The sequence below is a fragment of the Adelges cooleyi genome, unplaced genomic scaffold (assembly GCF_023614345.1).
Source record: "Adelges cooleyi isolate 19-005CV unplaced genomic scaffold, UGA_ACOO_1.1 ACOO_flye_CR_arks_rails_tigmint_CR_PRNA_651, whole genome shotgun sequence".
In the NCBI taxonomy this organism is placed as follows: Eukaryota; Metazoa; Arthropoda; class Insecta; order Hemiptera; family Adelgidae; genus Adelges; species Adelges cooleyi.
In genome coordinates, this window is record NW_026096352.1 from 2,077,226 (window position 1) to 2,103,846 (window position 26,621).

At 32.1% G+C, this 26,621-nt stretch overlaps 2 protein-coding genes across 3 annotated transcripts; both read left to right on the forward strand.

Moving 5' to 3' along the window:
• The first annotated feature begins 881 nt into the window (after positions 1–881).
• On the forward strand, positions 882–7,151 carry LOC126844726 (cilia- and flagella-associated protein 57-like). Its single transcript, XM_050583122.1, has 7 exons — positions 882–1,170; positions 2,355–2,509; positions 2,574–2,828; positions 3,642–3,819; positions 4,378–4,800; positions 5,056–5,268; positions 6,831–7,151. Exons 1-7 carry the CDS (start codon positions 901–903, stop codon positions 7,149–7,151), a joined length of 1,815 nt encoding a protein of 604 aa, XP_050439079.1. The 5' UTR covers positions 882–900.
• On the forward strand, positions 5,062–10,629 carry LOC126844539 (repetitive organellar protein-like). Of its 2 annotated transcripts, none has more exons than XM_050582813.1 (8): positions 5,062–5,268; positions 6,083–6,256; positions 7,809–7,908; positions 8,347–8,528; positions 8,600–8,894; positions 9,137–9,352; positions 10,053–10,424; positions 10,506–10,629. In XM_050582813.1, the coding sequence occupies exons 3-8, from the start codon at positions 7,828–7,830 to the stop codon at positions 10,572–10,574; spliced, it is 1,215 nt and encodes a 404-aa protein (XP_050438770.1). In that variant the 5' UTR covers positions 5,062–5,268; positions 6,083–6,256; positions 7,809–7,827; the 3' UTR covers positions 10,575–10,629. The 2 variants fall into 2 exon arrangements, with proteins under 2 accessions (XP_050438770.1, XP_050438768.1); XM_050582811.1 differs by lacking the exons at positions 5,062–5,268; positions 6,083–6,256 and adding exons at positions 7,048–7,147; positions 7,210–7,394.
• Positions 10,630–26,621: the final 15,992 nt, after the last annotated feature.

Here is a 26,621-nt window from a genome sequence, read left to right on the forward strand (position 1 = left end):
CAACTCACACAAGTTTCTTTGTATTTTAATTTTTATAATATTTGTTGTCTTTAAATATTTACAAACATACTATTATCCATACCGAACAATGCTTTTTTCTTGCCGATTAATAATAAAATAAATATTGAGTTTATAATTTTAGTTCTTTAATCGACCATTAAGGTTCAACTCGATTAACATTATAAATTTAATACCTATTTATTTAAGTAGGTATAGATAAAATTGTTTAAGTAAAAATAAAACATTTTAATGTGTCAAGTAAAAGAATTTTTAAAATAATTTTTGTTGGGCTTCTTGCTAAATAAAAGGCAAAACTTTTTTTTTTAATGCCTGAGAATTGATTTAAAATTAAGGATTTATTAATTTCAAAATTATAAAAATAACAATATTATAATATTTAAGATTTATGATAATAAATTATTTAAAAATTAGTTTAGGTCTGTCGGCAATACATTAAAAAACAAACAAAAACAAATTTTGTTTTATTATTAGATTTGGGTACATGGCTTTTTTCCATGCTTCGAGCATTATATACTATATAATGAGGAGGCCTCTATCGAAAACACCATTTGATGAGATGGCACGCAGTTTTTTCCCCAAAATATCTGAAAATATTAATTTTTAGTTATTTGCTACACTTTTGGATTTAGAAGCTCTTTCTAACTTTTAATCGAGAGCCACCTTCCCCCAACGCTGGCCCTGTCTACGATAGCTAAAATATAAGCGTTCAGTATTAACATGATAAAATAGAGGATCCGTCCGTGAGGAAAAGAAGAGGAATGGAATATGTAGATTAAAAAAGCGAAGGGATAACTATACACCGTATTTGTTTCATTTGTGGTGTTATTATTAAATAATAATTATAATAACCAGAATGATTTTTCACCGGACATTTTTAGGATGGTCGTGGCTCTGGCCGAGAAGGGCGATCGGCCGACCATCAGCATCTACGACCTGGACACGTTAAAGTACAGGCATACTCTGACTTCGCCAGAAGAAGACCGAGCCAAGGCTTTCGTCAGCATAGACTTTTCTAGCGATGATATATTCTTGGCCGCAGTCACCGATGGACCGGATTTCATGATGTACTATTACAGCTGGGAGAACGCGATGATTGAAAGTTCGACACAAGCCATTGACCCGCCGAATAACAAAGGGCCAGTAGTCGCCGTGAGTGATTGTTTTACTGAAATGTTATTTATGTGAGAGTACAAATAGCCGAGTCTGCAACCACGAAAGAGCAATTTCATGTCTCGTTGAAGTACCGAATAAATTTAGAGTAGTGGTGGAATTATAGATAACAATATAGTATAGAAGCAGTAACAAGCTAGTATATAAAAAAACATCAAGTTTCTGTCTAATATTGTAGTGTTTAATATCTGGCTTAAAACAATTCATAGGAAATTTGGGCCCTTAAACTATTTTGAATTTATCATTTAGTTCTAATTTGAACGTTGAACGTACAGCATATCTCTTATCTCCTATATCTTACCCAAATCTCCCACCCCTATCTCTCACCCCCACTTCTTTGGTTACGCTTTTTGGTAACACTTTTTTCGGTTATGTGCCAGAGCTAATTCCCACCCCCAACTCCAGTCTTGGGGCTGGATTCGAATTCAGCGAAAATAAAAAGTCTTTAAAACGTACCTATTTTGAACTCAACGTCAATTTTTATTGTACAGAGTTGTTAATTATGTATTTTTTTTAAAGACTGTCAACCAACATTTGACTTTTTCTTTCTTCAAAATTATCTCCGAAGTTCTTTTAATAAAAAATAAAAAGTCCATTTAAGCTAGTTATACATTACACATTTAATAATTGTTATAAATGTAATTTGTTTTAAATAATATAATAATTTAAAACATTCTAGGTACATAGTATGGTTTTGAGGCTTGTGTTGTCACCAAAAATATTTCGTTTCTCTGACCAACGTTGACACTCTTGATTGTAAGATCTGAGTCGCATACTTCATATCTGGGTTGTGGTTCTTTGGTCATTAGGTGGATATGAGTAATACGAGAGTGACCTATTCGTATTTTTGTTTAAGTTGTTTGGTCTTTTCTAGACATGTTATAGTATATTTTTTCTATGTTATTATAGGGTTAATCTGGTAGAGTTGATTGGAGGTTTCTTTTTCCCAGAGGGATTGGAAAGAGTCTCTTGCCTTTATTTCTATTGATCTTTGCATGTCTTTGATAGATGTAGATTGTAGTTTTGCATAGGGGAGCACCTGACTCAAGTGTCAGCCGCTACTCGCCAGGTGGTCTGGCAGTTGTTTCTAATGCTCAGATTTAGACTATTATACAAATGTGGCCAATTGATGCTGAAAAACTAATTAAAGTTGTGTTTTTTAGATGGCACTGAACCCTTCGGACAATACAATAATATGTTTTGTCGGTAACGGCTTGTTTCGGTTGATGACCATTAGCGAATCAGTCTGGAGGCAGTATGGCTTTCAGAATTCAAAAAACATACATTTTACCAGCGTATGCTGGATGAACGGCGACAGGTGAGCTTCGACTGCGTAACTAAAATGTACCTAAATTCAAATATTGTGTTATAATGTTGGAAAGGATTTTAGCCGGCACTCAAGACGGTCGGGTGTTCTACGTGGAAAACGGTGACTTGCGAGCAGTGTACGCCGCGATCAACATGGACTATATAGATGTTAAGTCCAAAATGGAAAATCCCCTGGCAGTCGTAGCACCGCCTTTAGATAACCACCGGTTGAGTGATATCCGGTGTTGCGTGGCGTTCAGCACTGGACTGATGTTTGTCTTGGGCGAAGAGAAGATGTTCTTCTTTCAAAAATCCAGCGACGATAAGATGTCAGTACACACCAACAAACCCACTCGACGAGTATACCTACTTACATTTAGTACATGAATTGATTTATCGGTTTCAACAGAAATCGAACGGTGTCCAAATCATACGCGACATAAAATTATTTGTTTTTATGGTTTAGATTTAAACATGATAGATATTTGTTCTTGTATTTAAGAACAGAGTGAAAGGAAAATGGTAGAACTTCCAGACAGTATTAATGCTTAGGGCGGAAGTAAAAAATAGAATAGAGAAATGCAAATTCGATTAACTTTGAATCAGTTAAACCAGTAAATAGAGGAATCGAAAAGCTGATTTAGCATGTAAAATACAAAATAGTTGGATGTAGTAGCAGGAAGTAACGAGGTATCATTAGTAATTTGAAACGATAAGTATATATGCTGATTAGGGTAGTTCTTATTTGGGTGATGTCTGAATTTTTACTTTGCCGGGGTGTCATTCAGTTGGAAAAAAAAAACATTTTTTTGGCCTAATTGGAACTTTCTAAGTCAATCCTAACCTCTGCCTGTAAGCAGTTAAAGTTTTCCATTTAAAATACATACGATTTTTTAATTTTCTAGTAACTATATTATTAGGATGACTAGTTATTGCCGAAAAAATCCAATAATAATAAGTAAGACGGTAGTTATAATATTTTAGCTGTTAATATTTTATTAACATGAGCGCGGCTTACCAGTAAAAGTATTTACAGTTGTTACTTGTCAGCGCATATAATTTAAGTTAATTTGGAATGGTTTAATATGTTAAATGCATAAGATGCGTACATCACTTAAATGTTATGTTAATTCTTTTGTTAGGTATTTGAAACGAGCCGTGTTCACCATTGAAAAAGAGGGGGGTATTTTAGATGAAAATATTTCTTTACAAACCGTCGATAGCATATGCGTATCGCCAAACGAAAAGAAGATGGTGTGCGCTACCAGAATGTTACAGCTGTATTGGGTATCGATTACATTAACACCGGATATACCAATGGTACTTGGATTATGATCCTTAGATTAAGAACATGTTAACAGAATATTATATTCTCTGGTAGTGCAATATCAATCATATTGTATTAATCTAAAGAATATACTGTCCCTTTCTATTTGTCCGAATACGTATCTACGTTTTATCAAATTATTAACATTATCAATAGGTGTAGGGATGTTGTCGTTTCCTTCCTCACTGAGTATAACATACCTACATCAAAGCTGCTCTACATATCTTCAGAGCATCCCCAAAACCGTACACTTTTGGATGTGGCCATTACATTGGTAATGTGATAGTCATATTGTCACGCATGTACTAAACACAATCGAATCTAACTAAATTAACAAGTTGAACACCTCATCCATTACTCCATATCGGTTGATAAAATGCAGTGATCTGTATTTTCTTCTACGTTAACATCATGTTGTGTATTATTTTTTGTATAAAAAGGTTTAGGTCGTGTAAATGATTTTTTTCGGACACATAAATGTGTTTTACAAAAATTACAAATAAAGATAATATTTCGTGTTTATGTCACTGTGTAATTGATGTCGTCGACAGGGTTCGGCGGTCAGCATGAGACCGCTAAGCGAGGAGCTACATTACGGCGGCGTGGCCAGCTTATCTACTTGTCAGTGGAAATCGATATTCATGACTTGTGGCAAAATAGACGGTGCTATCAAGGTGTGGGACTACTCGGATTGTACGTTGCTTCTTACCCAGCATTACCAAGAGAACGTGTTTAGCGTGTCCCTGCACCCGACTGGTCTGTATTCGTTGGCGACATTTATCAGCAAAGTTGAATTCCAGCTGGTTCAAATGGAAGGCTTGAAGGAGTGGAAAAAATTCGCTATCATGGACTGCAACTTGACGGCTTTTAGCAATTCCGGTCATATGTTTGCGTTGGCGAATCATCACAAAGTGGACGTGTTCTGCGGTGTGCTCTTCGAACACAGGTTTACGCTCAGAGGACATTCGGGAATAGTGAGATGCATTCCGTAAATAAATAATTAAAATAAAATAAAATTAGTATAAAAAAGAGTAAGTAATTTGAAAAAAATGCCTAGGTTGTTTATTTCATCTTTGATAGTTTTTTTTAAATCGGTTGAAATACTTATCTAAGGCTTCACCTTTTTTCATAATAATTATCTTAATTATATTCTTTTTCTTCTCGTAAGCCGCCATCATTTGAATTTGACAGCTGTAGACCGTTACTTAATGTGTATTCATTTACCACAGATTTCAGCAATGCAGTGGTCCCGCAACGATACGAAACTGATAACCTGTGGCTTAGATGGCGCCATATACGAGTTCAACATGAGGACCGGCGAACGGGAAATGGATATTGTGCACCCCGAGATCGTATACGTGGATTTAGCTGTGTCAAAAGACACCAGCCGTATCTTCCCAATCGCCCAGGACGGTCGATTCAGAGAAATCTTCAACCAAACGGTTAGTAGGCGAGTTTATTATTGAAAGAATTCTATGATATTATCTTGCTATTTAGATTGAAACCATACTTATAAAAGAATCTATTTCTTATTGATTTTTTAAAATTCTATTTTATTTTAACCTACACTTGTGTTACGTATTATTTCCTATCATTAGTTGCTAAATATTACTAAAATGTTATGACCATTTTTACATTATATGTGGTTGTTACTTAAGCAATGAAAGTTACTTCATAATTGAAGATTTCACTTTAATATCCTTTTTTTTAACTATCAATTTCTTAATTATCCTGTCTTATTTAAAAAATTAAAATCACATTAAACAAAAATAATAATCTCACATCAAACACATACTCGTTTCCTTAAACCAATTTATGCATACTCTAAATACTGAGTTACTGCTAATTTAAATGTTCATAAAATTAATTCGCTGATAATATGGCCAAATCTAGATTATTGTACAATTCTCTTCTTTCCTAGAAATATCTTTGGTTTCATATCATTCCTGTTTTACGACAATATATTAAAATCATCGGGTCATTCTTATAAAATATTAGTAGCCAGTCTGTCTTGAAAGAAGTAGAGATTACTTTCCTGTTAATGAGAAAATGTTTTTATTATAGTTGGACTACATGTTTAAAATGTAAATACTTTTATTATTAAGCTCTAAGGGGATTGTATACTACCACAGGTACAGCATAAGATAAAATATTAATTACAGCTTATACTTCTAAATAATTACAATATCTGTACATCATACTTATCTCACCTTGAGTAATGTTATGATATTTTTGTTCACTATCTATATTTTAAAGTTGTTCCGAAATGCGAACATTAACCGAGGGAGACTGGACGCTGCGGTGCTTTCGAATTCTGATTCAATGTTATTTGTAGCGGCTGAAAATGGTTTGGTGTTGTTTATAACATTGCCGATCGTGACCAATATTGAATTTAGCGAGTACAGTATGCACAACCAATACATTACTACAGTGAGTATGTAGGTACTTATAATTGTAATTGCATTATCGATATGAGTGTAATAGTAGCGCTCAGGGGTCGGGCCGAAGTAAAATTTAACTTTGTACTAAAGTTTAAACCTAATCCAACATTAATAGTTTTAACTTCAAATAATTAATAAAATAAGTGAAAATTAATACTTTTTATAATGAATGATAACACTACCTAATACCTATGATACCTATTATGCTAAATGATACCTACTTTCAAACAAAATTCTACATTTAATGTTATAGATGAAATATAACCTAAAACAAACAGTAAGTGGATATATGTTCTAAAATAGTTGCTTAATTTTCATATTAGTTACATTGATACAATAGCTAAAAATGTAGATTTAAATTAATTTGTTTGAATATAGTGGTAATTTTTGTTGAAATAGAGGTGAATTTAATCCACTAAGTTATTAACTAACACTATAGCAGATATGGTAGTTCCATAAGTATGTAAAAAGTGAAAAAAAAAAGAGATTAAACAAAACTATACGCCATGTTCATACGTTTATGATTATGGTAGTTTAATGGAGACGTTATTGTGTACGTTTAGATGTCCATGACGATGAACGATTTGTATCTGATAACTTGTTCAATAGACGGCAGCATATGCATCTGGGAGTTGAAAAACGCCGATGATTTAATGATCAAGACGGACGAGGAATTTGTGTATTTGGACGACATCCTGGTGACTATGACGGACGTTGAAAGTAAATTAGCCATTATCGAACAGCTGGAGATACGCGTTGGAGAGTTGGAGCGGACGTATAAAATTGACCAGTTGAGAGAAGCTAACACACATCTCGTCCAAGAAATGAGAGACAAAAACGCGAAAATAATAGATTCTATGAAAAAAATTCAGACAGTATTGTAGACAATAGTTATTGATTACTTGGTGTTTATCGGTATCAAACAAATTTATGTGCCCAAAGGAAGGAACAAAGGAACATTACATTGTCATGGACAAGCTGAAGAAGGTACTGAATAGCCTGAAAGAAACGCACGATGACGTCATTGAGAAACTTGAGACTGGTCATTTTGAAAATTTGTTGCACGAATACAAAAAGTTCATGATTTTGGAGGACAGCATGTACACATCGACGCTGAAGTTAAAAAAGTAATCAGCAATGTGTTGCGTATACGAGAACAAACCTATTTGTTTATTAAGATAGAAATAGCTGACGGCAGAAAAACTGTCAAATGGCTTAGTCCTCGCGACTAGCATAAGATAATTTATATAGAAATGGATAGGGACAATCGTGTAAATAGGACGAGTGCCATCTGCATAAGTCCATTTGGTTATTGCCGTAGTGGCACAATTTTATGGAGTTTTCCATACCTTTCTCTCGTTAACTATTATGAAGTTAGCCGTATAATTTAATTGAATGGTTCGAATATGTATTTCGGTATAATTTAATAATGTTAATAAATTGTTTCGTTATCAAAGAAATTTTTTTCTTACGGCTTATTTAATTTGTATTATTCGTAAGTGCTTGAATTGTGTTTTCAATTATATTTGTGTACATTGCAGTGGAATAGAGAAAGCCAGGATGCTACAAGAACAGAAAATACAAAGCCTTATTGATGAATTCAACGTAAGACTCGATGAAAAAGACGAAGAACTCCTAAAAGTATGTTCACAGACATAGAGTGGTCGGATTTTTATAATTTTGTTTTTATTTGAAAGAGAACCAAGGTGCATTAGCTTTTTTATGTATCTTATATCTTATATTTGCATGTTTAAGTATTAAGTGTTTATCTTAATATTTGACATTATTGGTGATCAAATAATCTAATTCTATACGCATTTTTCGCTTAGAGAAATCTCATGTGTCTAAATCACCAACAATATCTTTAATTGAATAGTTAACTGCTTTCAGCGATCTCTTAAACTTAAAAAGTTGTCAAAAAACTTCAAATTTTGGTGAATATAGTGAGTATATATTAAGGCGAGACTTGCAAAATTAAAAATTAAAAATGTTTTGCGTAAATTTTAAAATATTACGTCTCATCTTATAATAATAGAATACTTTTTGGGTGTATTTTATATTATTATAATTTAAATATAGATCAAAGAAGACATGATAAAAGAAAAAAGCAACATTCTCGCGTTGTTGGATCAAATCGAAGACGACGTGGATAAAGAATTTCTACAGAAAAAGACCAATTACCTGACCAAAATCAGAGAACTAAAGAAAGTTAATATGAATCTGAGAGGCGAGTTGGGGTCGTACAAAATGAAAACTAAACTGTAAAACATAAATGCATCTATTCTTAAACTATTAAGTATATTAAAATCGATTCGTTCATTATTCGGCACAGTGCGACGGAAGAAGTGGAAGACTTGAGTCATTTGATTGATAAATACGAAGAGGACCTGGAACTGCTGCAAATATCAGTCAATGAAAAGCGTAATATCAAACAAGATTTAACCAAACAAATCAATAGCAAGGACGAGGTAATACAAGAGAAAAATAATCAGCTTTTCGACGAGAATCTCAAGTTGAAAGAACGGGAAAAAGAGTCAACAGTGATGAAAGAAAACATTAAAAGCCTAGAAGAGACCATAGAGCCGCTGGTGTTGGAGATGCAAGCAAAAAAAGAAGCCATTGAAGAAGTGAGTGCAGTAACTTATAATTTTATTTCATACTTTAGTACATATGCATGCTGTTGAACAAAACCTGTTATCTCAAACACAGTAAATATATTTTTGTTATTGTGACAAAATATTTATAGTTCTGCATTTAATTTTCCTTTAGAAAAGCTATTACGTTAAAACACATGTAACTTAAGGTATATATTGTGTGTAATTTTATGTTTGTTGACATTAATTTTGTATTAAAAATATTTCCGTTGCAGCTAGAAGTCATACTAGATGATACAAACATGATCATTGAGCGTATGGAGTTGTTTTACACGGAACAACAAAAGATCGGAAAGACCATGGAGGGAGAAGTGCAAAAGCACGAGCAAATTATTCGAGAGAGTAATAACATTATCAGTCGCATGACCGTCGAAATGCATCACGTCAGTCAACAATTACAGAATCCAATCATGTTAAGAGATGCGGTTGCGGTAAATATGTTTTAATAAATTTCGACCATGTCAATTTATTTACAGTTTCAGGGTATAATTTTCTACGAGTAAAATCTATTTTGTTCCTACAAGGAATCAATATAGATCTAAAAGCCTGACAATATTACGCCAACTAAGAATGATCGAATTTTAATTCTGTATAAATATTTGGCCTCATCTACCTTTTCCCTAGGTTATTGTAAAAGTCGATTCTCCAATAACTGTTTCATATAATAAAAAAAACCAATAAACTCAAATCATTTTTAGAATTGCAATCAAACCATCCTAAGTAGGCTTAAATTTGTCAGTAATTTAGGTTTAAACATTCAAAATCTCCTTAGGTACTTTCAATCCCCTTAAGTGAAAACTAAAATATAAACATACAACTCGAAAGGATCAAACAAGGATCACGTGTAATATACTATTTGAAATTTTCGGTTATCGATTTAAAATTCAAATTACCTTTTTAGTTATACTACCAATGAAAAATTCTTAAATTTAGTATTACACATTAGGTCTATACTTCGACGGTTGTACAAATGTTATTTTGAACTTTTTTAAATAATACCTGTACAGTACTCGTGTATGTACTGTATTAAACATACTTTGCATTTCTCTTGGTAGTAGGTATACTTAGATAATAAAATACTTAGTAGTAACTAGTAATAATAGTGACGGTGGTTTTATTTACTGCGTATAGAGATTATATCACAAATACGCTGATGAAACGTCATTTAGCGGGACCAAGGGCGAAGAATTGGACTCCAGAGTTGAATTTTCCCGACAAAGGCAGTTGCTAGAGAACAATGTGGTCTCTCTAAGGAGCCGGATGGACGTGTGCAGTAAAAAAAACGAATCTTATTATCAAATGATGGAAGAAAACATGGTGCTCATCGAAGAGGTCAACAAGTTGAGAAAAGATGTCAAAGACTATCATGTCAAGTATAATAATCTAGAAAGCCTTTTGAAAATTGAAGACAACAAAAAGTTATCTCCCAGACAAGCCAGAATGATGTTGGAAACAGTCACTACGGTAGACGCATTTGAGAAAAAATACAGGGATCAAATAGACGTGAGTATCAACCTAATTAAAACATAGGTAATATTGCCATCAGTGATAATAACCATTATTGTTTTTTATATGTAATTTCAGGATCTACGAAATAAAGTTAGCGTATTAGAGTCCGAATTGAACAGAGTCTCACATATAGCGACCAAATGACTATTATGTATTTGGAAATCATTTTATTTATTATTTACTTATTTATCTACTTGAGCACAAGCCTTAATAATATAAAATAAGGTTTTCTTTTAAAAATCAAATTATGAGTCGGGCATGTGCTTAATCAAAAAAATGTTGATGAATAAAATGAAATGTATTGAAATAATATATTTACTCAAAAATGTATTTTGTAGGTACCGCTTACATTAGAAGTTTAATTAAGTTTTAAAATTAACCACAATATATTAGGATGTGCACAACAAGAGTCAAACTGACTAGGTATAATAATTTATTTACACATTTTAAACTTAAAATAATTTAGCTTAAAATACGTGATTACTACATAGATGCAAGATGTATTTGTTATTCCTGTGGGTGATTTTAATTTCCAACATTTATGTCATTTGTTGTATATTTTTACACTGCCTATGTCTAACAATATAATTTATAGCTTTTCGATATCCATATGATAACGATACCACTATATTAAACGTTAGTTTTTCGGAATCCTGTTAGTCGGCACGTTCATATTTATGTTATGTTATATTTATTGATAGACGTATTGTAACTAGATATAGTTTGTACACTCTAATTACAATTTTGGAGTATGGAATCAAGTAGCAAAATAAAAATTTTCTAGGCCTCAATTTAGAATACCCATTTTGTAATGTTTAATTTTATAGTAGGAATATGATATTCGCATGTAATAGTGCTTCGTCCCGAATCGTCGTCCTTTCTGTGGGGTCACCAATGTATAAATATATATATATAAATGTACTTAAACATATTTCTATAAAATATCATGAAAAATAAGAGAAAGAAAGGACGCAGATAGAATCGATTATTTTCCTTTTCCCTCGTACGCGTATGACAGTATGTGTGTGAACGTACACTTGAAATCTAAGTATGCCATACCATATTTAGCCCTCCTTCCCTTTTCACTTACACATATACACATGCACCGTTTTTTTCCATATCGTATCCATTCGTTCCCCTAGCTCGGTTGATAATGTTCAGTGAGCGCACAGAGCCGGGAAATTCGCACACAAGTGTACGGCGGTCGACTCCTCAGTGGGCCGTGTCATCTATAAAGCTTTGGTGCATCCACCGCAAGTCATTTCATTCGCTAGACCGGAACTAGGATTTTTACCCGCCCAACAGCAGCATCGTGCGACCGGAACTTCCGGGATTTCGTTCGTCGGATCCTTTTTATTGACCTTTTTGTTGACCCAATCCATAAAAACGTTCACGTCATTTTTTATCAGGAAAAATGCACACGTTTATAGACATGCATACGATATTATATCAAACATGTTGACTGATTATTACTGCTTGTATAGATAAAATATAATGTACCTATTTTTCACGTTCAAGTATGGTATTCACTAACTATGGTTAACTTGATTTTAGTTATGATTTGTTACTCGACTTAGTTAAACTTATTGTAGAACCCACCTAGTGTCGTAGAACCCATGTTAATAATTGCAATAAGAAGTAAAAAATTAATATTTTAAGTACTCACCTAGTACATTTTCATCTTGCGGTATGCCCAGCAAAATTATAGCTTTTGATGTTTTTTTTTATAAGAAGAGATATTATCACTTCATTATACTTTTTTTTGCATAATAATTGGTGATATTATAACCCATCAATGTTAGTACTTATTGTTAATCAGAAACTTAACCTGTTTAATTGTTTACTTGAATGCTTAATTTTTAGCATTGAAAAAATCAAAACTTAAGTAATAAAAAAAATCAATTAAAGCAACAGTAAAATAAACAAGCAATCTAGTAATAAAGCAATGACAATTGACAAACTGTAGTGTAAAAAAAAAATTAGATAATCAAGTAATAAAGAAATGCATGTATCAAGTAATGAATTTGACATAACAGTTTCCACTTCCCAGATTACATAAATACGGACTAGGTATTTAAGTTAAAAAAAAAAACAATGGTTTGATAAAGCAGATAAATAATAGATTTTTCATTATACCTGCGTACAACGAACATGTTTTGTTTTATAAATTTGGAATTCTATCTTGGCTTTTAAAGCAGCTATGCTGTTGCAACTTTTATAATTATTTCTACAAATAACTTCCTTAAATAAACTTTAATTTCTGGTTTAAACTCATAAAAATTAATAGACAAATTATTAACTCAATATGGTTATAGACTAGAAGAATAACAAGAAAGCCCACAAGATGTTTAAAAAAATATCTACTCACAACAAACCGTGTAAAAATCTGTATAAGTAGACTGTTAGTGCATATTATTATTGTTTATATTCGACAACAATGGTAACGATAGTGTAAGTGTTTACCATCATGTATAATGTATACTACTTATGTATACGGCGAGGGGTCAAAGTATAGTGTATATATTTTACTCTATCGAGGTGCCATAGAATTATCACGTTATAAGGTACCCATATGGAAATAATAGTATGCATATAAGAATTACAATAAACTAGATTTCTTTTTTTTTTTGTAAGAAAAAAACTATAATATATTTGCTACTAGTCGAATAATAATATGTACAGTATACCTATTTAGCGTGAACTAAGCGATTTCCTATTTGCACGAATATATATTTATATATTACAATAAGGGTTGGAAAGATATCAAGCTATATGGTTTTTCCTTTTATCATTAGGGTGGGATATATATTTATATCATATACAAGGTGATCAACTTATCGTGAATCACTCAAAATCTCAGTGGGTTTAATAAGAAATTAAATTTTTTCTTTACATAGTGTTTTTATGCAATGTGATCTCAATTTTTCACAATTTTTTTTTTTTAGTTTTTACCCTCTCTACTTAATGTTCTTGATAGCAACTTTTCAAACTTAAATGGTAACGCATACTTTTTATTAACTTTTTTAATTGAGAATAATGTACTAAACATTTTGACTGGTCGATAACCAAATTTGAATAACTATTTTTAAAGTTGGGAGGGGGTAAAAACAAAAATAAATTGTGTAAAAACAATATGGAAAAAAAAAAAATTATTAATTTAACCCAGTGGGATATTGAGTGGTTCGCGATAAGTTGATCGTCCTATATATAGTAATGCATAAATAATGCATCAAAGTTTTATTACACACAACAGTGCATACTGGCCACAATATCAGCGCAGTACATGGAACGTATATTACACACACACAATGTTATAGCGACGGCGGCTAGGGGATTTCACTAGATGAACCGGATATCCGGCGTTTGCTGCCTATATAGGATATGACACTTCCTGCCTCTTTCTGCGAGCGCCTTGCCTGTAATTAATTCTGGGGCCCGTCGCTGGCATCATGAACCGTGTAGCTACCGCGGCGGTTGTGAAAAAAAATACCTATTACGCATCGCAGAACATTGAAAATGCGTTTTGGGATTTCAACGTTATTAATTTTTAACAGCTATTAGGACAGAAATATCTATTACCGCCTACCGGACAAAATAACCCGTTTAACCCCAACATTAAAAAACATAAATCAAATTAAATATTTTTGGCGCCTAAGTAAAACAAAACATCCGTATATTCCTCGAGTATTTGGAAGCTATTTTACTCGGTGTTTCAAATAGAAAACCATTTAAAAGATGTTGTCAGTCAACTATCATTATGTTCGTTCTAAACCATATGATTTCCGCTACATTCGGAATGCTGTAATAAAACGCCAATAAATGTGCAATATAAAATAATATATACAACGTTTAATATTATAAAATTAAAAATGAAGAAAAGACAGTACAACATTTATCACTTAATTTATTAATTTATTGTTAGCGTTTAATAATCTGGCAACCTTGTTATTATTTCGGTTCACGAAATTCATTGTTTTAGGCGAATCATAGATCGTGACGGATTTTGTTTAACGCGTTATAATGTGATCACTGTTCGGTTTATAGTAAATACTTTTAAGGTTTGTTATAATCGACCATTTACTATTAATCTCAATACTATTGTCCGTTATTTTGTTTGAATTCGTCGATGATATTCTACGCAATTTTCGACAAAAAAAATTTACTTTTAAAGCTGATATTTATTTTGTCTAATACTCTTATCAAGCCTTGTTACAATAATAGCGATCTGCATTCGAAATTCAAAGTACGCTAAGCCAGAATATTTATTTTCATTACAATTTAAAACTACTATAATATACTACGAGGAATAATTATACTAGTTATTGTATAAGCCGTTTCGGTTATCGCCAGTCGGCCGGTGTGAGGCGGGAGGGTCAGAGGAGGGGAGCGACTATTTTGGCGTTTCGCGTTTATCATCCGGCCTCTCTCGACCTCGGTCTTAATAATTAAACGACAAACGTTAATAAATCTCAGGTCAACGACGGCGCTAAAGGTGCCCGGGTCCCGGAGTACGGCTATAATATATAATAATGTAGGGTCTTATTGGACTCCGGGTAATGCGCATAATGGCATTTCGGATCTACCCTTATTTCGGGGCGGAGGCGAAAAATAAAACGCTTCCCGTTATAAATTTAACGTCGGGGGTAGGGGGTTCTCTGTGGTGCATTCGGGGCGGCGATGAGAACGGGACAAATGGGCAAATAAGTTTCCGGCCGCTGTCACCGGATGGCGGGACTTTCGCTAAACCGTCCGGTCATTATCGTTATAGTCAACATCATCATTAACATCACCGATCGTTCTCCGTTCGATTAACCAGCATTTCAAGCGCAACACGCCAAGTAGGTAGCATTCGTACCCGACTAAATGGACAATTTAACTTATAATACCTATTATATAGTCGTTCGCTGTTTCTGTTGCAATCATATTATGGTCGTCGAAATATTTATTTTAACTTTCAACATCTAACCGTATAAAACTCACAGCCGACCTATCACTCTACAAACTACTGGTAAGAACCACGCCAATCCATAGTCCTACCTACTATTTGTAAAGCTCCATATTATGTTTCCAATCATTCTATTCACAAAGACCAAAATTTCCTACTGTGGCAAAAACTGCCAAACTACACTACGAACGCTTTAAAAAACGAACAAAATATCATCATCTTGATTCTCTCATCAATAACTATTCCCGGCAACCTCCGCAAAATGATTAAAAAGGCGGTAATGTAGTTGACCTGCTAGCTCAATAGGAAAACATGTGAATAATATCTTTAATTAACTCTGTCGAAGTTCCACTACTGGGAAAAACCTCTTCGCTTTGTCAATCGTTTTGCCCATTGTAAATATTACATTTACTCTTACTCGTATGTACGTATTGTTCTACATTGTAACAGATTGCATAAATAAACAAAAACAAAAAGGTTTTAATGGCGAAAACCCTAAATAAAATCTTAATTATACTAAAAATGATCAAAATTAATTTGTAACGTCCAAGTTAGAAAATTATTTTTAAGTTTTAAAGCAGAATTATGAAATGAATAAAATTATTGGTCGATAACTAGTTTCAGGTAAATATTGGCGAGAAATATATAACATATCAATAAACACAACTAAATGTTATTCAAAGTCACTGGGCATAAGGGATTAATTTATTTTAAATGAAATAAGCGAATAGAATATGGAATCTGAGAACCTAACTTAACCTATCCTATAACCAACCCGCTGTTAATCTCCTATAGATTTCTGATCATCGCCCGATGTATTTGTAATGAATAATCAGTCTATGGTAATAATTGCATAGGAGTTTAAATACCAACAACAGGTAGTTTAGTTTAGGTAAAAACTATATACTTATGGCTCGGGGCGTTTTTTTTTTAATCTCGCTTAGTGAAATGTATGCAAAACTGGGATATTTTAACATCATCATTATAATATATTGTGTTGTATTATGATAATTGATTGAAACGATGTGTGTGTGGATACCCTACGGGTGGTATATGAGACAACGCGTTATTAACATAATTCACAAAACGATATTCGGTGTTCACCCTAGCGTGCATTTAGTTTTCCATTCGGAAGCTGCCCGAAGGGGACACCCATGCGATTATGTTAATTTTTTCGTTACGGCCGGTTAAAATATGATTATCGTTATGCCACCGAAGACCATTTACACGTCACGCAGGGCACACATCCGACATTATAATAATATTTTAGTTCGAATATCAGATAGCAGGTATATCTACATTATATTGCTGGTTCAATAATATAGTGGTTTCTTTTCTCTTCTACAATATTCACAGACAAGTTGTAACAAAACATTTTTTAGCAGTAGATAAAATATTAAATATGAGCCAACGATATGACAAAATAATTTGTTTTAACAAAAATCAAATTACAATTGAAGGGCTGTGGGGAAAAAGATCAATGTCAATTTTTTAACATTCTGAGAAAATCATGTTTTTAATTTCAAATACGTAATACATTTTGCCTGTATGCCTAAACTTCTGGCGGTCGTTACTCTCGACTAATCTATTTTTTCCCTGGTTCGAGCGCATAAAAGATACAATACATCAATACATATAATTTGATACCAAAATCTCATTATCAAAAAAAAATTGACATTAATCTTTTTTCCCCGCAACCCTTCAATTGGGTATCCTAGTAAGAGTCCTATACTAAAATTCTAAATATAAAACTTATGGAAAAATTCCATAGAACTACTAGTGTCTTAATAAGGGTGGTAGGTAGTTCAACGCCTTTATGATACGCATGTTTTGCCTTTGAATTGTACTTAAATTCAGCACACCTCATAAAAGATAATAAAAAATTTTTGGAGAGCTTGCTAGAAAAAAAAAAATTTCTAGAAAAATTGAAATAAGTACCACTCTAATAAAGTTACGTGAGTTCTTTGAAGTGGAGGCGACCAAGAGCTCTAGTAGGTAATCAGTTTTCTAATTATTTTGGCGATTTCGTTGGTTTAAGTTTGTCAAATATCAATCATATATCGTAGAAGGCTGAGCATGAACGAGTTAGAAAGTTAAAAGTTACTGTCTAACTAGTTACTTTTCAAAGTAATAAAGTAAAGATGAAAAGTTAATTACTTAATTTCAAAAATCAATGTGGTTTTGGTGTTTAATACAAATTATATTTATTAGTTTACCTAAGCGCACGGCAGTGCGCCAGACCAAGTTCTAGCAATGCCAGTGTATCTTTACACGAACCAATTCACCCAGTTTTTCTAACCCACATATCTCTGTTTCTTCTTAAGATAATCTTTTGAAATTTTGAACATAGATTAAAATCATATAGCTTAGGACACTGTAAAATAATGATAGTCTAAAAGTTATAATTTTTGTTACTGATTGACTCACTCACTTATCATCAAAATTATAAAACACTTCTCCTGTAGGTAGAAACGTGAATTTTGGCACAAAGGTAGGTCTTATAGTGTAACTAAAGGAAAAAATCTGAAAGTTGCAATTTTTCAAAATTAATGCCACTTTAGGGAGTGTAGTTCTAAATGCATGTAGTGACGCGCATGAATTTTGCTTGATTAGCACAGGTTTTATTCTCACCCCTTTGAAATCAACGTTCTCTTTTAAACAGTTTTACAATAAGGCAATAATAAATTGTTTGTAATTGACAGTAAATACTTCTCAAACATAATGTTTTCATAACTGTATTGTATTTAATTTTAAATATCAGTCATTAAATACAAAATATTTTAATAATTGTAATAATATTATTATTTAATTTAGTCTGTAGACCGTATACCCGTGTTATTCTTCGTCAAAAAATTCGTTCGATCGTTCTATGTATAAAAAATTGCAAGCGCCGCTTTTCTAAAAAAATTGTATTAGAGCAAAATCTTCGAGGCGACCGCGTGAATCAAACTATAGCCAGCAAAAAGGAATGATATCTCCAACAAAAACCTAACAGTGAAAAAGGGTCAAGTTCCAGACCCCCTCCCAAAAAAGTCACCCTATCAAAGTAGTGATATCTACATTGTGGTCAAGTCTGCTTTTTAATTAGTTCATAACCTTACTTCACCCCTACTTTCATGAGCAACACTGCTTTTGTATATTGCTTAACACTTAGCCAGTTTCTGAATGAAGCATAAAACATCTTTATCAAATGTACTCACTTAAGCGTTATGTGGTTGATAGGAAAGAGATAACTCAGAAGAAAAGAAAAAAAGTTAAGATTCCCTCCCGAAAAAGTCAGCCAATCAAAGTAGTAGTATTTTTTTTGCGAGTAAAACATTCAATCTCAAAATTCGTTTAACGCGTTTACAAGTAATTTTCAATCGTCTTACGGCACCTTTTACAAAGTAAGACTTCCTAACGACCAACTTGGTCCTAATTAAGCTCTAAACAGATTGTCACAGACATTTTTTGGCTACTTCGTGATTGTCGCCATGCTACCCTGAATATCTGTTGCGTTATCGAGTCAAACTATGTATACATGGCTAATTTTATCATCAGTTGTTAATTGGGACTTGTGGTAGCCGGAAAAAAAGAAATTATACATTGCACACAATAAAGTATAGCGTTAACGGGTATCCGACAATAAAGTGTCGGCGGTCACGCGATTCCAACGATGACCGCCACAGACGTCAGACCTGCATCAGCTGTACTATGTGTGTAAACGTTTATGTACAAACAATAGGGTATCGACCACGTATATATACATATATATATATATGTATACGTATGCATACTATACACCGAGGTATACATGCGAAACTCACATCTGTACGTGTGTTTCTACTTAAAAGCGCCACTTAAACACACTCTGTCTCTGTCTATGTGTATGTGTATAGCTCACGCAAACAGAGGCTACGGGAGTGTTTCAAAACACAACAATATAATAATTACCTACATTACAGCACTATATAATATATTGTAAACAGTGTGTATATCAGGTTCACGCCACTGGGCGTTTCCATCGCATCCACCCAAAGGGTTTTTGGCCCGAAGACTGCCGTATGACCGACCACCTCGTGCACACAGACCGGGTTTCGGCGGAGACATATGTTTGCCGGAGGCGGCCGAACGTCGTTGTAATAAGGACAATAATGCGGTTTCCGTTCCCCATTAATAGTAAACAATAAATATGTACCAAAGTAATATTATTTCGAAACGCGATAGTGTACGTTATAGCACACACGTCATATAAGTATTCCATGAGAAAAATAACAAACTTTCCACGGCTGCCGCCGTCCGCGGTAAGCACACACATGGTGCGCATACACACACACACTGCTGCAACAGGTGCGACCCGATAGGCGTTTTGTTTTTGAAAAGCCCCGTGTGAAATTTAATATTATACCACATAATAAATTATTGTGTTCCCAGTATTTTGTTTGCAGTTATCGCTGTTTTCTCCCTAATTTCAACACGACTGAATAATCTCAATCCATTGTCATTGATTTTTCCTGCTTTTGGCGCAAAATGCAAATCTTAAACTTTCTCTTGTATACTCATTTCTATTTCTGCACAACCCTATAGTCACTGCGGAGTTAGGTAAATAATATTTTCTTTAATGATCTGTCATTTCCCACTTGCGCGCATTACTTACTTTGTTGAACACCTTAACTAACCCACTCGAGTCCGTTATTTCCAAACGCTTTCAACAACCCTATCGACCATTCTTCCGGTGCCTTTTTACACTTCATTACATCTACCGTTTTGTGCACCTCTTTCTTGATTTCATTTACCAATTCTTCATTCCACTCCGTTTCCTCTTCCATCTGTTTGATAAACTCTTTACTCAACGACTCGCTATAATATTGTTTTATCTCTTTTTTCCTTACTAATATTTAAGTTTCTTCTTTATACACTTTTCATTAACCAAGTCTTTGCGGTTGTATCAACTATAGTCGATTACTATACAATACAACTACAATACTTAAGTAATCTTGAAACGGAATTTGTATAGTTAACCAAATAAACATTTAGGTTTATTTTCGTAATACAGTTTATATTTTTGAAAGCTTTTAAATAAATGTTTTTATTCAACTAAAATTAGTGAAACACTAATTGAAAAATCTTTGTGAAGGCTGTATCTTCCATAGAACTGATAGTACGACATTTTAAAATCATCAACAATCATGAGAGATTTGAAAAATTTATAATACTTTTTGAGATTATTCTGTAACAAAAGAGGTAAAAGGGAAGACAAATGATCACCTTGAGGACGATACTTTCTTACTATTAGATAACCACCTTTCAATTTTAATACAAAACCTATAGGACAGATAAGAAGAAAGCCAAAATAATAATGGACCACTTAAACCAAGCTTTTTTAGTTTTAAAAACAAATTATTATGATCGACCGAGTTAAAAGCCTTTTTAAGATTTGTGTTAATATTGTCAACTCGACCACATATTTTTATAATATCAATTAATTAGGAATAGAATACAATCAGATAAGCTCTAGATCAAACCATAATTTTCGAAAATCAAGTTGAGCATTGCTATAAATAATATAGTTAAATGATTTCGATATTTTTTTATTCTATTATTAGCTCTTCTATACGTAAATTAGGACGATAATTACTAATAATTAGTGATGGGATATTCGGATTTTGCGGAGTTAAAAAAACCGGAGTTTCAAACTACGATATCCGAAATCCGAAGTTGTAGAATTAATATTGTACTTAATAATGTATATTGCATATAATTATATATGCATATGGCTAAATTTTCAATACATTTACCAAAGCTACCATAACAATGGTAGTGGTTACCAACGGTTTTGTTTACTTAGGTTACCACAATTATGGTTACTTACGTTACCATGGTTGATGTTACTTACGTTACCATGGTTGTGGTTACGTACAGTACCACGGTTGTGGTTACGTACGGTACCACGGTTGTGGTTACCTATATTACCACGGTTGTGGCTACTTAGGTTACCACAATTATAGTTACTTAGGTTACCATGGTTGTGGTTACGTACGGTACCACGGTTGTGGTTACCTATATTACCACGGTTGTGGCTACTTAGGTTACCACAATTATAGTTACTTAGGTTACCATGGTTGTGGTTACTTACGTTACCATTGTTTTGGTTACGTACGGTACCACGGTTGTGGTTACCTATATTACCACGGTTGTGGCTACTTAGGTTACCACAATTATAGTTACTTAGGTTACCACAGTTGTGATTATTTAGGTTACCATGGTTGTGGTTACTTAGGTTACCACAATTATTGTTACCTAGGATACCACAGTTGTGGTAACTTAGGTTACCACGGTTGTGGTTACTAAGGTTACTACGATTATTGTTACCTAGGATACCAAAGTTGTGGTAACTTAGGTTACCACGGTTGTGGTTACTTAGGTTACCACGATTGTGGTTACCTTGGTTACCACGGTTGTTGTTATTTAAGGCGGTATCACAGCTACGTCGTCCATCGTGTCGTGTGCCTTATATCGCCTTCTGATTGGCCGTTGTAATCACGGTATCATTGAGTAACCATGACCTACCGGGTTATTGCTAGAGTTGAGCTGAGCTCAACTTTCGTATCGTGTGGTATAGGTGGTTAAAGTATGGTAACCGCGGTCAATTGATTTTTTATCAATTATCAATCTGAACATACTTATTACTATCACTATCTGCATTAAATGCCGGTTTATCATTGATGGGCCGTATACGGTATATTTAAAAGTAACTATTTTATCAAATTTCAATTTATTTCGCGAGTACTTTATGGCATTCACTTATTAGGTAACCACGATAGATAGTTACCAAATTGGTATTGTACAGCTACCATTAGTAACCTTAAGTGGCCACGCCCACTTCTTTAATCGCACGACACGACAGACGACGTAGCTGTGATACCGCCTTTACGTTACTACGGTTGTGGTTACTTACGTTACCATGGTTGTGAAGTTACTTAGGTTACCACAATTATTGTTACCTAGGATACCACAGTTGTGGTAACTTAGGTTACCACGGTTGTTATTATTTAGGTTACCACGGTTGTTGTTATTTAGGTTACCACAATTATGGTTACCTAGGTTGTGGTTACTTACGTTATCACTTATCAGTAACCGTTTTTTACAAAACTGGTTTGTACCGTTGTCGTTATTGAATTTATAACAATCCGACAAGGCTATTATTAGCATATAAAAGCATATTATTTATGTTATAATTTCTAATAATAGACAATACTCAAGTTTATATATTTTTTAGTATTTCTTAAATAGAGTAACGCGACATATTTTAATAACTTATGACATATTTTAATAACTGCGTAAGATATGTCTTTTAGTCCTGAAGGACACATTGTATATTATCAATTTCCACCTATATTCTACGTAAATGTTGTATTTTTTCATTTTTATTCAATCGTCTATTTATTGGATTATTAGTCTTATTACTCATTTATTAATTTTTGTCTTAAAGAATCTATGTTTACCTGTGTTACTATTATTACCATCAATGTTAAAAGAAAAATTGTGTTATGTACTATTGTATTGATCTAGTATGCTGTGTCTTATATGGCAACCTATGTTTTAGGCAGCCCGCTTGATTTTTTTAATAAAGTTGCTTCTCTTTCTAGAAAATAATTTGCTGAAAAAATTGACTGACCAACTACACTCCCGTCCTAAGTCTTAAAATTAAAAATAATTATCCATAACTAGTTATCGACAGTCAAATTTTGATCAGAATATTCTTTTTTTTATTTAATTAGCCAGTAGTGATGCGAAATATTCGAATATTCAAATAGTAATAATAATGTATACAATTTTCAACTATTCGAATCTTTAAAAATTAGGTATTCGAATCCGAATATTTGAATCCAAATTACAACACTATTAGCCAGTAATGTTTTAAAAGTTGATAGAACTTTAGGAAAAGAATAAAAATTTGAATATTGCCTAATATTGTAAAAAAAGAAAAACTACAAATTTATTAGTATTTTGAAAGAAAACTAGTGTAGCACCTTATAAGAATTATCCAGTATATTGTTTATTTTTTTTCAATATTTGCTTTAATTAACAAATAAATTCCTCTATAAGTAAATAATTTTCCATTTGGCCACACTTTAGATTCTGTTTTAGAGGGTGTCGAATCTCCCATTTTTAAGGAGTAATGTATAGGAAATTTATACAAAATCGTAATTTTAAGGTTAAACTATGATGTGATTAGTTCAATAACTAGGGCTCTATTTTGGTAGTTATTTTGTTTTTCGGACTATCACAGTATATCCTTGAAAGCGATTTAAAAATGTTTTTTCATCTCTACATTTTTAAGCAGACTGAAAATAACTCGCTTAATTTTGTTCTTCGTAAAATCCGAATTTTTTTCGTTGAATTTCGAAATTCGAAAACCGGATTTTACGGATTTTAAGAAAATCCAGATTTATTTCCCATCACTACTAATAATTGACTTACTATCAGCTTTCAACAGAGAAGCTATAAAAATGGATTTCCATTTACTAGGAAAAAATCCCCAGTTTAAGTTAAAGATAATGAAAAAAGATTATGTACTGCATTTTTGAGCAGTATATTTAGTTATACGTTTTTCAATGATCATTGAAGTAAAATAGCAATAGGTAGTAGTGAAACCGCAAAGAAAAGCGTTTAGTACAATAAAACCAGAAATGTACTTACTCTGTTAGTCTGGGAATAGATCCTTGTTGTCCTTTTTAAATTTATTTTATAGCAAAAAATTACCAGTGCCGGACAAAACGGTCAAATAAGTTCTACCCTATCGTATAAACAACTAGGACCTTCATATTGTAATGGATTTTCAAACATATATAGTATGATTATAGTAGAACGTTACAGTATCATTATTGTGGTGTGTACGCAGAACAATTATTACTGCCCAACTATCACACCTGTATATTAGTAAGACAACTTAATACTTTTAAGTTATAACACAGCCTACAGGTACAACCGCTAAACATAAACGTATCATTTATATTGAATAATTATTTTCAAATGTCTCATTTTTAGAATTTCTTTCTAATATATTTCCCTATACTATTAACCAAATTTTTTGAAACGTCTTCCTTTAAAATTGAGTATTTTATTCTTTTACCCTTTGCTTAAAAATGTAATAAAAAAAATATAGTAAGATTTATTTACTGCCAGAATGTAAACTAATTCATAAAAACTTAATCAATTAAATTAATTGTTATTATTTAGATATTATTTAATTTCCTAATTTAACTATACAAACTTTAAAGTATATTTAATATATTAGCTTAACTCAGTTGATTTGAAAAATAATAATTGTACCTTCACCGTTTATTGCTCATCGTATTCTTTATTTTTAGATGCATTATGGTTTAAAACGAATAAAAAACGAATAAATTTATTAATAGGACAATCTATACATTTAAAAGTTTGTTACTTTGTTACTAAGACGAAAAATGAAAATAACTGAACCTTACCAAAGAAGTCAATGCCGAAATTAACATTGCGGAAGGGAAACAAAGTATGTACTTACTAGCTACTAATTTCATATACATATATTCATATTTATATATATATATATATATTATATTCTGGTGATAATTATACACAAATACTAATAATACTATTTTATGCAACATAAGAAAGTGTTGTATACAACGGCAAAAAAAAAAAACGAGAAAGCTCACGTTTATTGATTGTTTTTATTTCAAGTATTTAAAATTGTTTCACTATTATATGAATCAAAAAACTAAATGTTACAAAATAAATAATTTTTTTCTTGGGCGTGACTTCTCACTTTCATCAACGGCAAACCTGCAAGTTCAACGGGAAAACACAAGTTCAATATCCTGCAATCTTTTTCTAGACGATGGACGTACAAATATAAATGAATAATAGTTATTCCAGACATTTCCGTTTTATATTTCCTATCAAGATGCAACTAGAGTTTCAATTATTACGTATTACTCGACTAAAGTGTATAAAATATAGCCTACGCACAGTGGTCCAAGAGTGAATTCTAGGCGTTCAAAAGTCCTATTAATAAATATGCAAAAAATATCAAAACAATTATGAATTATTAATTTTAATATGTTTCTTAGACATAATATAAAATTTCAAGGTCATATGTGTACCTGGACGTTTTCTATTGCTATTTAAAGTTCAGTTTTTATAGTTTGGCGGTTATTTTGATTTCAAAAAATAATATTTCGTTACAACTTTTTTACCCTTTGATATTTAAAAAAAAAATTTTTTAATTAAATATTTTTATTTAACTAGTAGATAACCAAAGGAAAAAACATTTTTTTTTTAAAAATGTTTTTTTTCAAACTAGTTATGATAATTTTGAATGAAAAATATCAGATGTTTTACATGTTGTTTTTATTTAAGTAGTACTAATTTTAGTAGTACTAAAATTTGTCAATTTTTACCCACATAGCAATACATAGGTGTTGTAGAACAAGTATTCAGGTTTTTAAAAATATTAATTTTTTTTGCGTCACACAAAAATTAATTAGTACACAAGGCAAATTAAAAAGTATGATTTTTCAGTTTAGCGGTTATTTTGTTTTCAGAAGATATTATTTCGCTTACAATTTTTTTACCCTAAGATTTTTTAAAATTTTTTTTTTAATTTAGTTGTCTACTAGTTAAATTGAAAAATGTAATTAAAAAAAAATCTAATGGTAAAAAAATTGTAAGCGAAATAATATCTTCTGAAAACAAAATAATCGCTAAACTGAAAAATCATACTTTTTAATTTGCCTTGTGTACTAATTAATTTTTGTGTGACGCAAAAAAAATGAATATTTTTAAAAACCTGAATACTTGTTCTACAACACCTATGTATTGCTATGTGGGTAAAAATTGACAAATTTTAGTACTACTCTCTTAAAAAAAAAAACATGTAAAACATCTGATATTTTTCATTCAAAATTATCATAACTAGTTTGAAAAAAAACATTTTTAAAAAAAAAATGTTTTTTCCTTTGGTTATCTACTAGTTAAATAAAAATATTTAATTAAAAATTTTTTTTTTTAAATATCAAAGGGTAAAAAAGTTGTAACGAAATATTATTTTTTGAAATCAAAATAACCGTCAAACTATAAAAACTGAACTTTAAATAGCAATAGAAAACGTCCAGGTACACATATGACCTTGAAATTTTATATTATGTCTAAGAAACATATTAAAATTAATAATTCATAATTGTTTTGATATTTTTTGCATATTTATTAATAGGACTTTTGAA

Coding starts and splice junctions, on each gene's coding strand:
- LOC126844539 (XM_050582811.1), top strand. CDS start 7,237: ATGGACAAGCTGAAGAAGGTACTGAATAGCCTGAAAGAAACGCACGAT. Junction 7,395..7,808: donor TCGACGCTGAAGTTAAAAAA/GTAATCAGCAAT, acceptor TGTACATTGCAG/TGGAATAGAGAAAGCCAGGA. Junction 9,353..10,052: donor TGTTAAGAGATGCGGTTGCG/GTAAATATGTTT, acceptor TACTGCGTATAG/AGATTATATCACAAATACGC.
- LOC126844726 (XM_050583122.1), top strand. CDS start 901: ATGGTCGTGGCTCTGGCCGAGAAGGGCGATCGGCCGACCATCAGCATC. Junction 2,510..2,573: donor TGCTGGATGAACGGCGACAG/GTGAGCTTCGAC, acceptor AATGTTGGAAAG/GATTTTAGCCGGCACTCAAG. Junction 2,829..3,641: donor AAATCCAGCGACGATAAGAT/GTCAGTACACAC, acceptor TTCTTTTGTTAG/GTATTTGAAACGAGCCGTGT.